The sequence below is a fragment of the Micromesistius poutassou genome (genome assembly GCF_964030765.1).
Source record: "Micromesistius poutassou genome assembly, chromosome: 21".
NCBI lineage: Eukaryota > Metazoa > Chordata > Actinopteri > Gadiformes > Gadidae > Micromesistius > Micromesistius poutassou.
Window position 1 is genome coordinate 9,695,644 of NC_140291.1, and position 12,738 is coordinate 9,708,381.

The window sequence follows — 12,738 nt, forward strand, 5'->3', positions numbered from 1 at the left end:
AACTTTGACCTCGTAAAGCAATTTGTTCTGCAAAGAATGGATTACAATCCACCACCGCTGTCAAAATGAACCGAACCAATGGCCTTCGTGTATTAAGTGTAAACAGACCGGACCGACCAATAAAAATGCTGCTGGGGGTTGTTCTTCCTCTACGTCACTGAAGATGGGCGCACCTCCATTGTTGCCAGATCGGGACAGATTTCCCGGCCAATTTAGCAACACTGGCTGCAGCATGCCGCAGCCAGTGTGGCCAGATTGGCCGCGAAATCTGGCCCAATCTGGCAACACTGCGCACCTCTCTGCGCCGTGTCAGAGAGAGGTAAGGCGGTCCCCGGAGGAGGTGAAGGAGCGCTGAGAACTCAACCTTATCGGACATATACACACACTATCTCGTAGACACGTCTGCAACATATATCTATATAGAGATCTAATCTGATAGATAGTGTGATCCTTCGTCGGTCTTGGGTCGGAGTTAGCCTGAGTTAAGGGAGGCTGCCGTAAATTAAGGGAGGCTGCCGCCGTCAGTCCTCATCGGTCTTTGGGCCTCTCATCTAAATATATCAACACCGTCCACACGAAGAGAGCCATGGTGTCCTGGATGATCTCACGAAGCGTTGTGTAAGTTGAATTTGAATCGACCTACTGCTTAGTAGATGAAAGCACCTTTTAAACACACGATAACTAACGCCGGGCTGTGTTAGCATGCTAAGCTAGCTCCACCCAGACAACAAGCTTTGTGTTTTTCTTTGGACCTTTGCTTTGGACACTGTTACTGTTGGATACAAACATGTAGACCCCATGTCAACGAAGGTAGGCATGGTGGTTCGTTTAGTGGTTGGTGATGCTTGTGTGTTGTGGTTATTCCGGGAGCTGTGATGCGTGCTGACGAGGCGAACCTATTGAACTCGACTAGGTACCGACTCATGTCCAACTGGCTTCCTGGTTCATAGAACAAAGTGTTAATAGTTGCAGCGATGGTCGAATAGCTTTCTTGTTTTCAACAAGCTGGTCTACTTAACAGAGCCTCCCGAACAGGACAGGTGGACTGTTGGCCTGTATTTTAGACCACTGGGTTCCCCTCTTATTAATATTTTTTTTACTTTCCATCTGATTAGTCCCTAAGTAATTAAAGTATTAAGTATTGTGTCTTTGTTATGCTATTGCACAAGCATCATGGTGGTTTGGTGCAGAATGTACTCTACGAAAGGATCTTCTTTTGCATGTTTCTTTTTACACGTATTCAATTCTGCAAACTCTGTATTTTCCATTTCCATTTCGGGCATTTAGCAGACGCTTTTATCCAAAGCGACTTACAATAAGTACATTTGTCATAAGAAGTGAAACAATATATCGCCGTCGGTACAGTAAAGATGTTCATAGAACCAAGTGCAAGTACTAACAATCGCCAGGCTAACCCCATTCCCCGTATACAGCAGTGATAGCTAGCTACTGAAGATGCAACACAACTAAGTACATGCTACACAACATGCATGCACAACACAATCCAGACTAGATGGGACATAATGTGGGTAATGTCAGTACTGATGTCCAGACTAGATGGAACATAATGTGGGTAATGTCAGTACTGCTATCGACACTAGATGGGACGCTGTTTTATTCCAAGTCAGGCCGTTAAACACAGCTCCCAAAAAATCTGTTATCCAGATTTAGGTTTAGTTTGAGTAGGTTGTGGGAGATGTTCTGTTCGATTTCCTACTGACGTCTGTGTGTTGGTAGAGAAGTGGCTTTTGCAGACAAGTTTTAATCATTGGTTCTCCGATGTGAGCAAAGCTGCTACTGGCTTAAAGTGTGAATGTATATTGCTCAATGACAAGGGTTAGGGTTAAGAAACCCTAAAGGTATTTTAACATTTCCACTTTCAAGTATCTCAAGACAACTATAACTATGTTCTACATTTTATTTAGAGGTAACGTGAGTTCATTGGGTGGCCTGTCATCATAAGTTCTATACCCCATAATTTCCTGGGAAACCGTAGTAAGGTAGACCTAATTCATTATATATGTCAATATCCACCTAGCTTACTACGATGTGCTGCTATTAGGGCTGCAGCGATAACCGACTAGTGCCGCTTTTAAGAGGTGCATAAGAGGTGCACCGCGGTGCCCATCCCCAGGCAATGTCTCATATTCAACATGTCGTGAGATGCTATTCTAGGTTTAGTTCTGTGTTCAGTATAATGGGTCCCAGATAGAGATGCTCCATTCAGCATTTTTGGGCCCGATCACAGATTACCGATCACCAAAATCATGATCTGCCGATTGCCGATCACTGCCAATCACAGAATGGAAGGGGAATGGGAATCTTCCATATCTTTTATATATAATCTGGACTGGAGGCAAGCACCAATTTCTGTTCCAATAGACTCTTTATTTTTTCTCTTTGGATCCCCCGTGACTGAAACATGTCGCTCAATGCGTTCATCAAAGCCTCCACAGAATGTGACTTTCAAATACGATACTGAAATGTGCCTGCACGCATACTGCTGTAGTTACGGTACTGAAATGTGCCTGTGCGCATACTGCTGTAATTACGGTACTGAAATGTGCCTGCTACATACTGAGCTATGCAAGTGCTCCGTAAACGAAGCTGAACGTTAAAATGCCTCCTTTACCATCAATAAAGTGACCCTGTGAAATCCTGGCAGTGTAGCACAATGTTTTAGACAGGAGAACTCATGCTGCCGCTGGCAAGTTCCGAAAAAAAAAAAGTTGCCCGAGTAATTTGATCTGCTGTAAGTGATCTGCTTTTTTGATTGGCGCTTTTGGGGTTCTCAATCAAGCTATTTTTAGCCAATATCGGCCGAGCATGATTGGCGTCCGATCAATTGGAGCATCTCTAGTCCCAGAGGATGGTGCTGCGATGTGTGCCAAGGGGCCAAATCTGGTCTGTTCACACTCAAAGCCTGTCCAATGCAGTGTTAATTTTGTCACCTATTTTTTTATGTAGTCTTAGTCTTGTGCCAAATGTCCTTGTTACTTTTAGTCATATTTAGTCATTCACATATCTTTTTTTGTTAGTCAAGTTTTAGTCGACTAAAAGTCTTGTCATTTTCGTCTAGTTTTAGTCAAAAGAGAACTCAAGGTATCTTAGTCAAGTTTTAGTCAAAACATTTGTCTTTTTTAAAATAATGATTATTTCTGATAACCATTTCAGTCAATACACTTGTTGAATGAATTTTGATGAATGCAACTTTGTTAAACGTGTCTGTTTTTCTGATTTAAGAGACACATTCACAAATGATGAACTTGTTCTGAACTACAAGCCGTCACACACGTCACACACGTGAAACACAGCACGCGCACGCTCACGTGCAGTGACTACTATATGTGACAGGTCATGGAATCCAGGGACACAAGTAGTCCCTGGGGCATTTTGAGTTATTCACAGACTCTGAAAGTGCAGTTTCTAAGCTTTCCAACAATGTGTAACACATGGAAATCTGATAATATTTGAAGAAGTTGTGGCCATTTGAATGTAGACAAATCAAAAAAGAGAGCAGAAAAAGCCTTTCCAAGATTCTGTTTTCACCTCTCTCACCTGGCTGGGGAGCACAATGGTGCTCATTTGCATCTCATTTAGATAAGCCATACCCCCTGTCACGGACTGTCAGTGGTCTGGCAGGGCAGAAAGTGGTTTGAACAATGGTTATCAAAAGCAGTCATTAATGTTGATGTGGTGTTTTTCATTTTAGTGGACTGATCAGAATTAGAAAGTACTTTGTTAAAATGGAAATGCTTTTTATTACAAAAAGTCCCTGAATATCATTCAATAATGCACAGGATAAGATGTTACTCCCTTGTGCTATAATCCAAGGTATAAACCACATCTACACATCTACAACCACCATCTGTGTAACACACTGTGAAGCATAAAGGACAGAATAATAACAGTATACAGACATTTTAGCTCAACCCTTAATTCTTTCCCTCCTATAACAGGAATCAAATCAGTCAAAGTCAAAGTGGCTTTATTTTCAATTACTTCACATGTCAAGACATTTCCTAATACTAAAGTAAAGATTTAAAATACACATTATTAAAAGTACACAATAGTAAATTGAATTGTAAGATATATGAAAGATAAATAGGCAGTATTTGTAGTGTAGTGAGTGACACAGCATAGTTTTTGTATGGGATTGGTTACGGTAGTGCAAAGATGCAGTTGGTAATAGCAGCATAAGACAAAGGTCTTTGTGACATTGACAGTGCCGAAAGTAAGTACAGTGAATAGCAGTCAGTTCCAGTCTTAAAGTATGTAGTGATATAAATAGTAAATAGTGCACGTAGACAATGGTGCTAGAAGACAGTTTGTATTGTGTAGAAGTGCAGTGTGGATGGATCAGTCTGTTGCTCCGGTGTATGATCAGTGCATTGTGGAGAGGGTGTGAAGGAGAGTCCAATTATGGTATCACATTTGCATCCTCTTCTGTGGACTCTTCTATGCTGTGACCTTTGGGGTTTATGAACTTGGCTGGTGGACGTGGCTGTGAGTGCTTCTTCCTTAACCTATGCTGATAAAAGGAAAATAAAGGAGTTTCACATCATGGGTCATGCTGACAGGCATATTGTCACCTAGCTCAGAATGTTTTCATCCAAACTGCTTCTCAAGTAGGCTAGTTGCTAAATCATAAGCATCACAGTCAAGCAATGCTAACAGGCAGGTTGGCACCTGACTATGTATTCAGCAAAACAATCATCTAGTGGGCTAAGTCATTAGCACCAGTCAATTCAAGCATTATTCAAATTAATAGCAGATGCTCACTCATTATAGTAATGGTTTTTTTTGGCAAGTGATATGATGCTAATGATTACAATTAAAACGACAGTACTGAGCTAGCTAATAACAATAGGTAGGTATAGAAAGGTATAAACATGGAAAAACATGAGATGACGTGTTACGTGTACTTTGAATGAACACATAACGCAAATGTATAACTTGGATGTTTATGGAAACTCACCCCATAAGAAACAGAAAAGTATTCTTGCAGACATCGTCGCTTTTTCTTTGTCTGGACCTTGTGTGTGGATGTAGTCAGCTCCGACATGAGGACTGTGCGTCTGTTTGCCTCGAGATGTCCAATTATTCGCATGTCCTGCCACTCTCTTTCCGCAGCTAAAGAATCCAGCAGCAGTGATAGCAGTGCTAGGAAAAGCTGTGTGATGTAATTACGGAGCCCAGAGATCTGGTATAGAGGGAGAACGGAAGGGGCTCCAGTACAGAGCCTTGAGGGACATACTTGTCAAGTGTGCAGGGTTTGGACAAGGAGCCATTCCATGTTACCTGATAGGTGCGATTCGTCAGGAAGGATGTGAACCAGGATAGGGCAGATTCAGCAATGCCAAGTTTGGCGAGAGTGGCGAGGAGGATCTGGTGTTTCACCGTGTCAAATGCTGCGGACAGGTCGAGGAGAGTGAGAACCGAAGAGAGACAAGGCTCTGGCAGCCGGAGGGACTCGGTCACTGTGAGGAAAGCAGTCTCAGTTGTGCCTTCTTGAAGCCTGACTGGTGAGGGTAAAGCAGGTTGTTATGTGAGAGATAAGACAGTTGGGTCCAATCCCATTACTGCCCTTACCCCAAAATCTCAACCCTACCCCTACGAAATGAGATGACAACCCTTCATGACCCCTACGTCATTAGTAGTCGTTGACGGGGTTTTGATCTTTATTTATTTATTTTTGGATCTTTTAATACAATCTGTCTCTGGAATTGTACTGTATAGTTTTAAATGTCTTAGGAATGCAACCTTACCCACATGGGAAAAACGTGGTATGATTAGATAAGAATATTATTCATGCTCACAATCTGTTACAAACTGCAATATTGCACTTTATTTTGGATCAAACATTATACAAGATCAACATAATATATAAAACTGTTTATATGAAACTTGAGGTGAGGTAGTATGCCATCAATGTAAAAAAGAAATATACAAACAAGAACCTGTGATATAATGGAACTAATATTGCACATTACAAAAAGGCATTAACAATCACATTTGATCAATTACTATTTCAAAGGGGCCCAAAAAACGGTTGGTTTTAATCCATCAGTGGGTGGTTCATCTTTCTTTCTTCCTAGGGGTTGGGGGGGATTAGGGCTACCAATGTAAAAGAGGTGCCTAAGGTGGAGGGGACGGTGCCTGAGGTGCAGGGATTGGTGCCTGAGGTGGAGGGATTGGTGCCTGAGGTGGAGGGCTGAGCTCTGTGCTGGCAGCGGCCTCAATGATCTCCTAAAAGAAAACATAACAAATGAAAAGGAATTATATGGCAGAACTGGCCAACTGATAGATAGATATGTATCTATCTATCTATCATAACATGTGAAAGATATCTATCTATCTCGACCAAAATAAATGAAATAAGACACTGGTTTGTAAAAAAACAACATCACATTGATCCACCATTCTTGAGGCTAATAAGCATTTTTAAAACTAACTATTGCATTTCTTGGTAAGGGATTAAAGCTTATCTTCAACCTGGAGTCCCTAGAACATGGAAGATATGAATATCATTGTTGTTGGGACATGGAGATATGCCCAGTAGGCCTACTGTCATGAACCATCATCCATGTTGTAAAGATCGCTAGTTAGCATCTTCGCTACCTAGCGATTAGTGCATATTAGCGATTTTGTTATGCTTGCTATCCATGTTATAACGAAGATGTCTACATTAAAGAGAAAAATGATAATGTCATCAAAGGGGGGAAATGGGACATGGAGATATGTCCAGATATGTCCCCATGACCGGCGTTTGGTGGTTGTGCTTGTTATAAAGGAAATGACTATACAACATTGAAACGGCATAATGATAATGCGATGGTCATCATCATTTATTTAATGATTATTAACAAAGTAAACACTTACATTTGTGGTTTTCGATCCTGTCGCATCTTTTCGCCTGCCATCTTGCCTGGGATTTTTCTTTATTTTCCATTTTCTCGCAAGGTATTATGGGAGCAAGCCACAACCCGTGTCTGCTAGTGTGCTCATTGAAAATCTCAACTTTTAAGGGGATGTTAGCCCTACCCCTTACCCCTAAATATAAGGACTAATGGGACAACCCTACGCTGCGTGTGAACGCGCAACAGCGAGGGGTAGGGTTGAGATTTTGGGTTAAGGGCAGTAATGGGATTCAGCATTGGTTAGAGAGGAATGAAAGAAGAGATACCGGTCTGTAGTTCTGGATGTCGGTGGTGTCAAGAGTTGGTTTTTTGAGGAGAGGCTTTATTCTGGCAGTCTTGAAAGACGCTGGAACAATGCCTGAAGTGAGGGAGCAGTTGATAAGGGCTGTGAGAAATGGCAGGATGTCGCTCGAGACGGCCTGGAGGAGTGAGGAAGGGATAGGGTCAAGGGGGCAGGTGGTGGCATGGTTAGACTTAACTATTCTGTTGACCTCTTCGGAGGTGAGAGGGATAAAGTGGGTAAAAAGAGAGGTGGGGATGGGCGGAGGGAGGATGGTGGCAGGGGTAAAAGAGGAGCTAATGTCCTTCACCTTCTGGGTAAAGTAGGTAACAAAGTAATCAGCAGTGAGGGAGGAAGGAGGCGGAGGGGAGGGAGGGGTGAGGAGGCAAACTCCCACACATCTATGAACCAATTGTTTTGAGAGTGTGCCGACGTTGGCAAATCCTTTTTTAATCCTGCCCAAACTGACCTGCAATCAGAAAGCACACAAAGAAAAGTGACAACCATTTGCGTTTGAAATAAGATTGATTCTTTTGACTCGTTTTAAGGTTGTATATCATACTGCCCTAAATAACAAATAATTGCATTGTCAGCTGGCTGGTTTCTCCAAATGCTCTAACATAGCTTTAAATATATCCTTAGACAAGGATATAGCTACACAACAACCCAGATAGTTTGATGAAGAGTGACATGGCTATTTATATAACAATGAGTCTGCATGCTGATGCTAGTCACAAGATGTTATTTCTGAGCAGGGTGTGTGAAGACTAGGGATGGGGATTGTTAATATTTATTGATATCGATACCATTTTCGATACTTCTTAACAATCCGAGGAAATAAATAATTGCATTTAAAATTAAATATGTAATTCTTAATAAATATTGGCATCAGTAGTTTTAAATATATATTCTAAAATGATTAGAGCACTATACAACTGTATTAGTACTCATGTTTCTCGACAAAAACTCAATTTCCCGTTTCTTTATGTGACATTTGAATGCATCGTGAAAATCTAAAAGTCGTTTTACTGAACCAACCTGACACATCATCATCACGCAGCACGTCTGAAACTTTATTTACTTTTTAAGATAACTAGCTTGTATGCTGCCGATTACAACACGGATTTCACAATTGGATTACTATTTTTAACTGACTAATAACGAAGTATGTGTGTGCGATTACCGCTCGTACTTTGAGTGGATGATGAAGAGACAGTCGAAGGTACTGCATTTGGCCATTATTTGATGCACAATGCTAATGTGCTTGGCCATTGAGGTCTTTACAATAAATGATTTTCGCCCGTTTAGCCATTCTTGCGAGAAAAGTTGTCAGACTTCAAGTTTTACTTTTAATACCTGTTTGCTTACAATTCCATTCAAAAACAGTGGTGTACACGCTGCAGTGATTGGATTGATTTGAATTAAATGCCGTGACAAGACTCGAAGGACACAACATTATGTGACAAGGGACAAAAAACGACAGGACTCGATAGTGGTATCGATAAGCCCAAACGTTAATGATTTATGGGTTTTGAAAAAAGTGGAACCGGGTCCTTGATGGAACCAGGTTTCGATCCCCATCCCTAGTGAAGACCAGTCTTTCAAGCCGGTTTACATTCTAGACTGCATTTCTAAATTCTCTACCAGGGATAGGGCAGATATTATCTGGACTACCCACTTCCTATTTTACTTCTACTTTATTATCCTCAAATGGCATAGCCCTGCTCAGTAGATCCGGCTCCCTGCACACGGGGCACCCACGTTGTGTCAGGGAGCCGGAGCCCAGTCTGCTCCAGTGGGGGCGTGTTGTCTCAGCTGCGTGAGGAGAGCCGGGGAGTTTGGGGGCTGAAGATCGAAGAGATCAGGATGAATGGCATGAGGCGGTTTCTTCAAACAATTATTCAATTGTTTCAATAACTTTATCACTCTTTCTATGGGTGTGTGGTTGTGTATGTTACAATTAACAGAGTGTGTGATAAGATGGGGTAGGTGTGGAAGAGAACTCAATCGCCAGCACGGAACCTGGGAAAGGAATGATCTATAGTAAGATTTGTTAATAGTCAAGTATGTCAACACTTTGCCCTAATTCCACATCATATTCAAATTATATAGCTGTAGTAGTTAATCTAGTCTTGAAAAACTGAATTGAATTACCAAAAGTGTGACAGCACTCTGGTTTGCTATTACTGCTGCAGAATCAAGTTTTTTCAACTGATCCTTTTCCCTTTTAATTAAAGTGTTAATAAGGCAGAAAGTAAAACTACAATTCCTCCTAGTATTCTTGCGTGGCTTTGGATCCACTCATCGATTTGGGTCCTACTCAGTTACAGCAGAGCTTCAGTGTAGCTTTAAAGTATTTATAAGGCCTACTTCCAATCATCTCAAATGAAATGGGTGGTTTTAACCTTGTGTAAGGTTCTGGAAAACCCTAGTAGCCTATTTATTAAATGTTAAATTTCAGTCAGTGTTATCGTAACAATTAATTAATTAATTAAACTAATAATGTTTTCATATCCCAATACAAATCTAACCAAGGATCATTTGGCCATCCAATGTTGGCCCAGGTCATAGTTGATGATACCTCTAACTCAACTAAAGTGTCTCAGACTGAGGAACATCGTATATATTAGTTATAATAACATGTATTATAATTGTATCCCTGGGATAGGCCCATCACCGGTACATCAGAAGAGATGCATCCCAACCTTCTACCCGGGGACGTATGTATGGGCATTCTTTGGAAAGCAACTTGTATTGGGATGAGAATACCTCCATAAGGAACACACATCTGGATGTTCTGCCTCAGCCCTACTTGCTGTTGTCCAGATGTTTTGGATTGTTTTGTGGCTGCTGCTTTAGGTTTCTCTTTGACTTCATACCATGAGTCCTCTTACTTCTAACATCAGGCGGAATGTTGTAGTATGGCGTGTGATGGAGAGACTCTTTTTAAGTGAAAGAAAATCAGCAATTGGAAACCTTTTCACTGCTTTCATCACAGCAGTAACACTGGTGCATTACTCATGTGTTCTACTCTTCTGGTCCACGCCTGGCTGCCCCCACAGTAGATGGATATAGAATACAGGAACTTACCAGAGGGACTTAAGAGCCAGTGAACCCAAAACTAGAGATGCTCCGATCAGCATTTTCACTGATCACTGATTACCTTATCACCAAAATCATGATCTGCCGATTGCCGATCACTGGCAGGGGAATGGGAATCTTCCATATCTTTTATATATAATATGGCAGGCAAGCACCAGGTTGACTGCGGCGGCCGCAAGAAAGTTAAGTTATTTGGACATTTATAGTATAACGCTACGTTGTGTGTGGATGGTGAGGCTCCGTCTGAGCAGCGATGTATTTAATATCCGCGAGTGAGAGTTAGGCTTCCCGGACTCCTATAGAATAACGCTACGGTGTGTGGCGCATTTCATCAACAACATCGCTCGTTATTACGCTCAGTATAACAACGGTACTACAGAAGTTTCCTAAAGTTGGCATAGGTCGTAACCATGGAGAAACCCCCCCACCCCCCTTTTTCCTAGAACTCCCAGCCAAAATCCCATGGTTTTAAATCCCATAGTGTTGAATTCATCTGAAACAGTGGCTCCACTGGCTCATAAAGATAAGTGAGAAGAGCCAGGGCCTCAGTTGGAGAGACAGAGAGCCAGCTCCAGCAGTGGTTTCCATAGCAACAGCAGGAGAATACACGCAGCAGAAAGAAACCAGCCTGCTACTCACCCAGGTGGTTCTGGTGGTGGAGATTTCTGCTGTTGTTTACATCGCTTGCAAAGATACAGAAAAATTATGTTTTTTACATGTATGGTTAAATGTTGGTCTTATTCAAATCATTGGCGTCACCTACGTCATTAGTAGTCGTTGACAGGGTTTTGATATTTATTTATTTATTTATTTTTGGATCTTTTGATACAATATCTGTCTCTTGAATTGTACTGTAGTTTGAATGTCTTAGGAATGCAACCTTACCCACATGGGAAAAACTTGGTATGATTAGATAAGTATATTATTCATGCTCACAATCTGTTAGAAACTGCAATATTGCACTTAATTTTGGATCAAACATTATACAAGATCAACATAATATACTATAAAACCAGAATAAACATAGAACTTGAGGTGCGGTAGTATGCCATCAATGTAAAAAATAAATATACAAACAAGAACCTGTGATAATGGAACTCATATTGCACATTACAAAAAGGCATTAACAATCACATTTTATCAATAACCTTTTTAAAGGGGCCCAAAAAACGGTCGGTTTTAAACCATCTTTCTTTCTTCCTAGGGATTGGGGGGATTAGGGCTACCAATGTAGAAGAGGTGCCTGAGGTGGAGGGGATGGTGCCTGAGGTGGAGGGATTGGTGCCTGAGGTGGAGGGCTGAGCTCTGTGCTGGCAGCGGCCTCAATGATCTCCTGAAAGAAAACATAACAAATAAAAAGGAATTATATGGCAGAACTGGCCACATGTTCATGATAGATAGATAGATAGATAGATAGATATACCAAAATAAATGAAATAAGACACTAGTTTGTAAAAAAACGACATCACATTAATCCACCATTCTTGAGGCTAATAAGCATTTTTAAAACGAACTATTGCATTTCTTGATAAGGGATTAAAGCTCATCTTCAACCTGGAGTCCCTAGAACATGAGACATATGGATGTCATTGTTGTTGGGACATGGAAATATGTCCAGTACTGTCATGAACCATCATCTGTGTTATAAAGATTGCTAGTTAGCATGTTCGCTAACTAGCTATTAGCGCCTATTAGCGATTTTGTGGTTATGCTTGCTATCCATGTTATAACGAAAATGTTACACTGCATCAAACAGAATAATGATAATGTCATCAAAGGCGGGAAATGGGACATGGAGATATGTCTAGTACTGTCATGAACCAACGCTGGCCGGTCGCAGGGCTTGTTTCTTTATAACAAGCACAACCACCAAACGCCAGCCGCGGAGCGCTAGTCCCGGTCTTGATTTTCCATTTTCTCACAAGGTATTGTGGGAGCAAGCCACAACCCGCGTCTGCTAGTGTGCCCATCAAAAATCTAAACTTTAAGGGGATGTTAGCCCTACCCCCTCAATAAAGGTGACTTATGGGACAACCCTACGTGCAACAGCGAGGGGTAGGGTCGAAATTTTGGGTTAAGGGCAGTAATGGGATTCAGCGAAAGTATCCAACTGAAGAAATCCCCCCCTTTCTTCCTGCCTCTCTCCCAAGTCCCTCCCCCAGAACACGTGACTAGCTCTAGCTCTAGCTTTAGCTTTTACTTTAACTTTAGCTCTAGCTCTAGCTCTAGATTTAGCTCTAGCTCTATCTTTAGCTCTAGCATTAGCTTTAACTTTAGCTCTAGATTTAGCTCTAGCTCTAGCTCTATCTTTAGCTCTAGCATTAGCTTTAACTTTAGCTCTAGCTCTAGCTCTAGATTTAGCTCTAGCTCTATCTTTAGCTCTAGCATTAGCTTTAACTTTAGCTCTAGATTTAGCTCTAGCTCTAGCTCTATCTT

The 12,738-nt window shown here is 41.4% G+C and overlaps 1 protein-coding gene across 1 annotated transcript in view; it reads left to right on the forward strand.

Annotated features, from left to right (window-relative positions):
* Nucleotides 1-325: 325 nt before the first annotated feature.
* reep3b (receptor accessory protein 3b) overlaps nt 326-12,738 on the forward strand; it is a 29,393-nt gene continuing 16,980 nt past the window's right edge. The window contains exon 1 of the mRNA XM_084485485.1: nt 326-618. Within this exon, the coding sequence (XP_084341611.1) occupies nt 587-618 (32 nt within the window). The 5' untranslated portion in view covers nt 326-586. The remainder of the gene's footprint in view (nt 619-12,738) is intronic.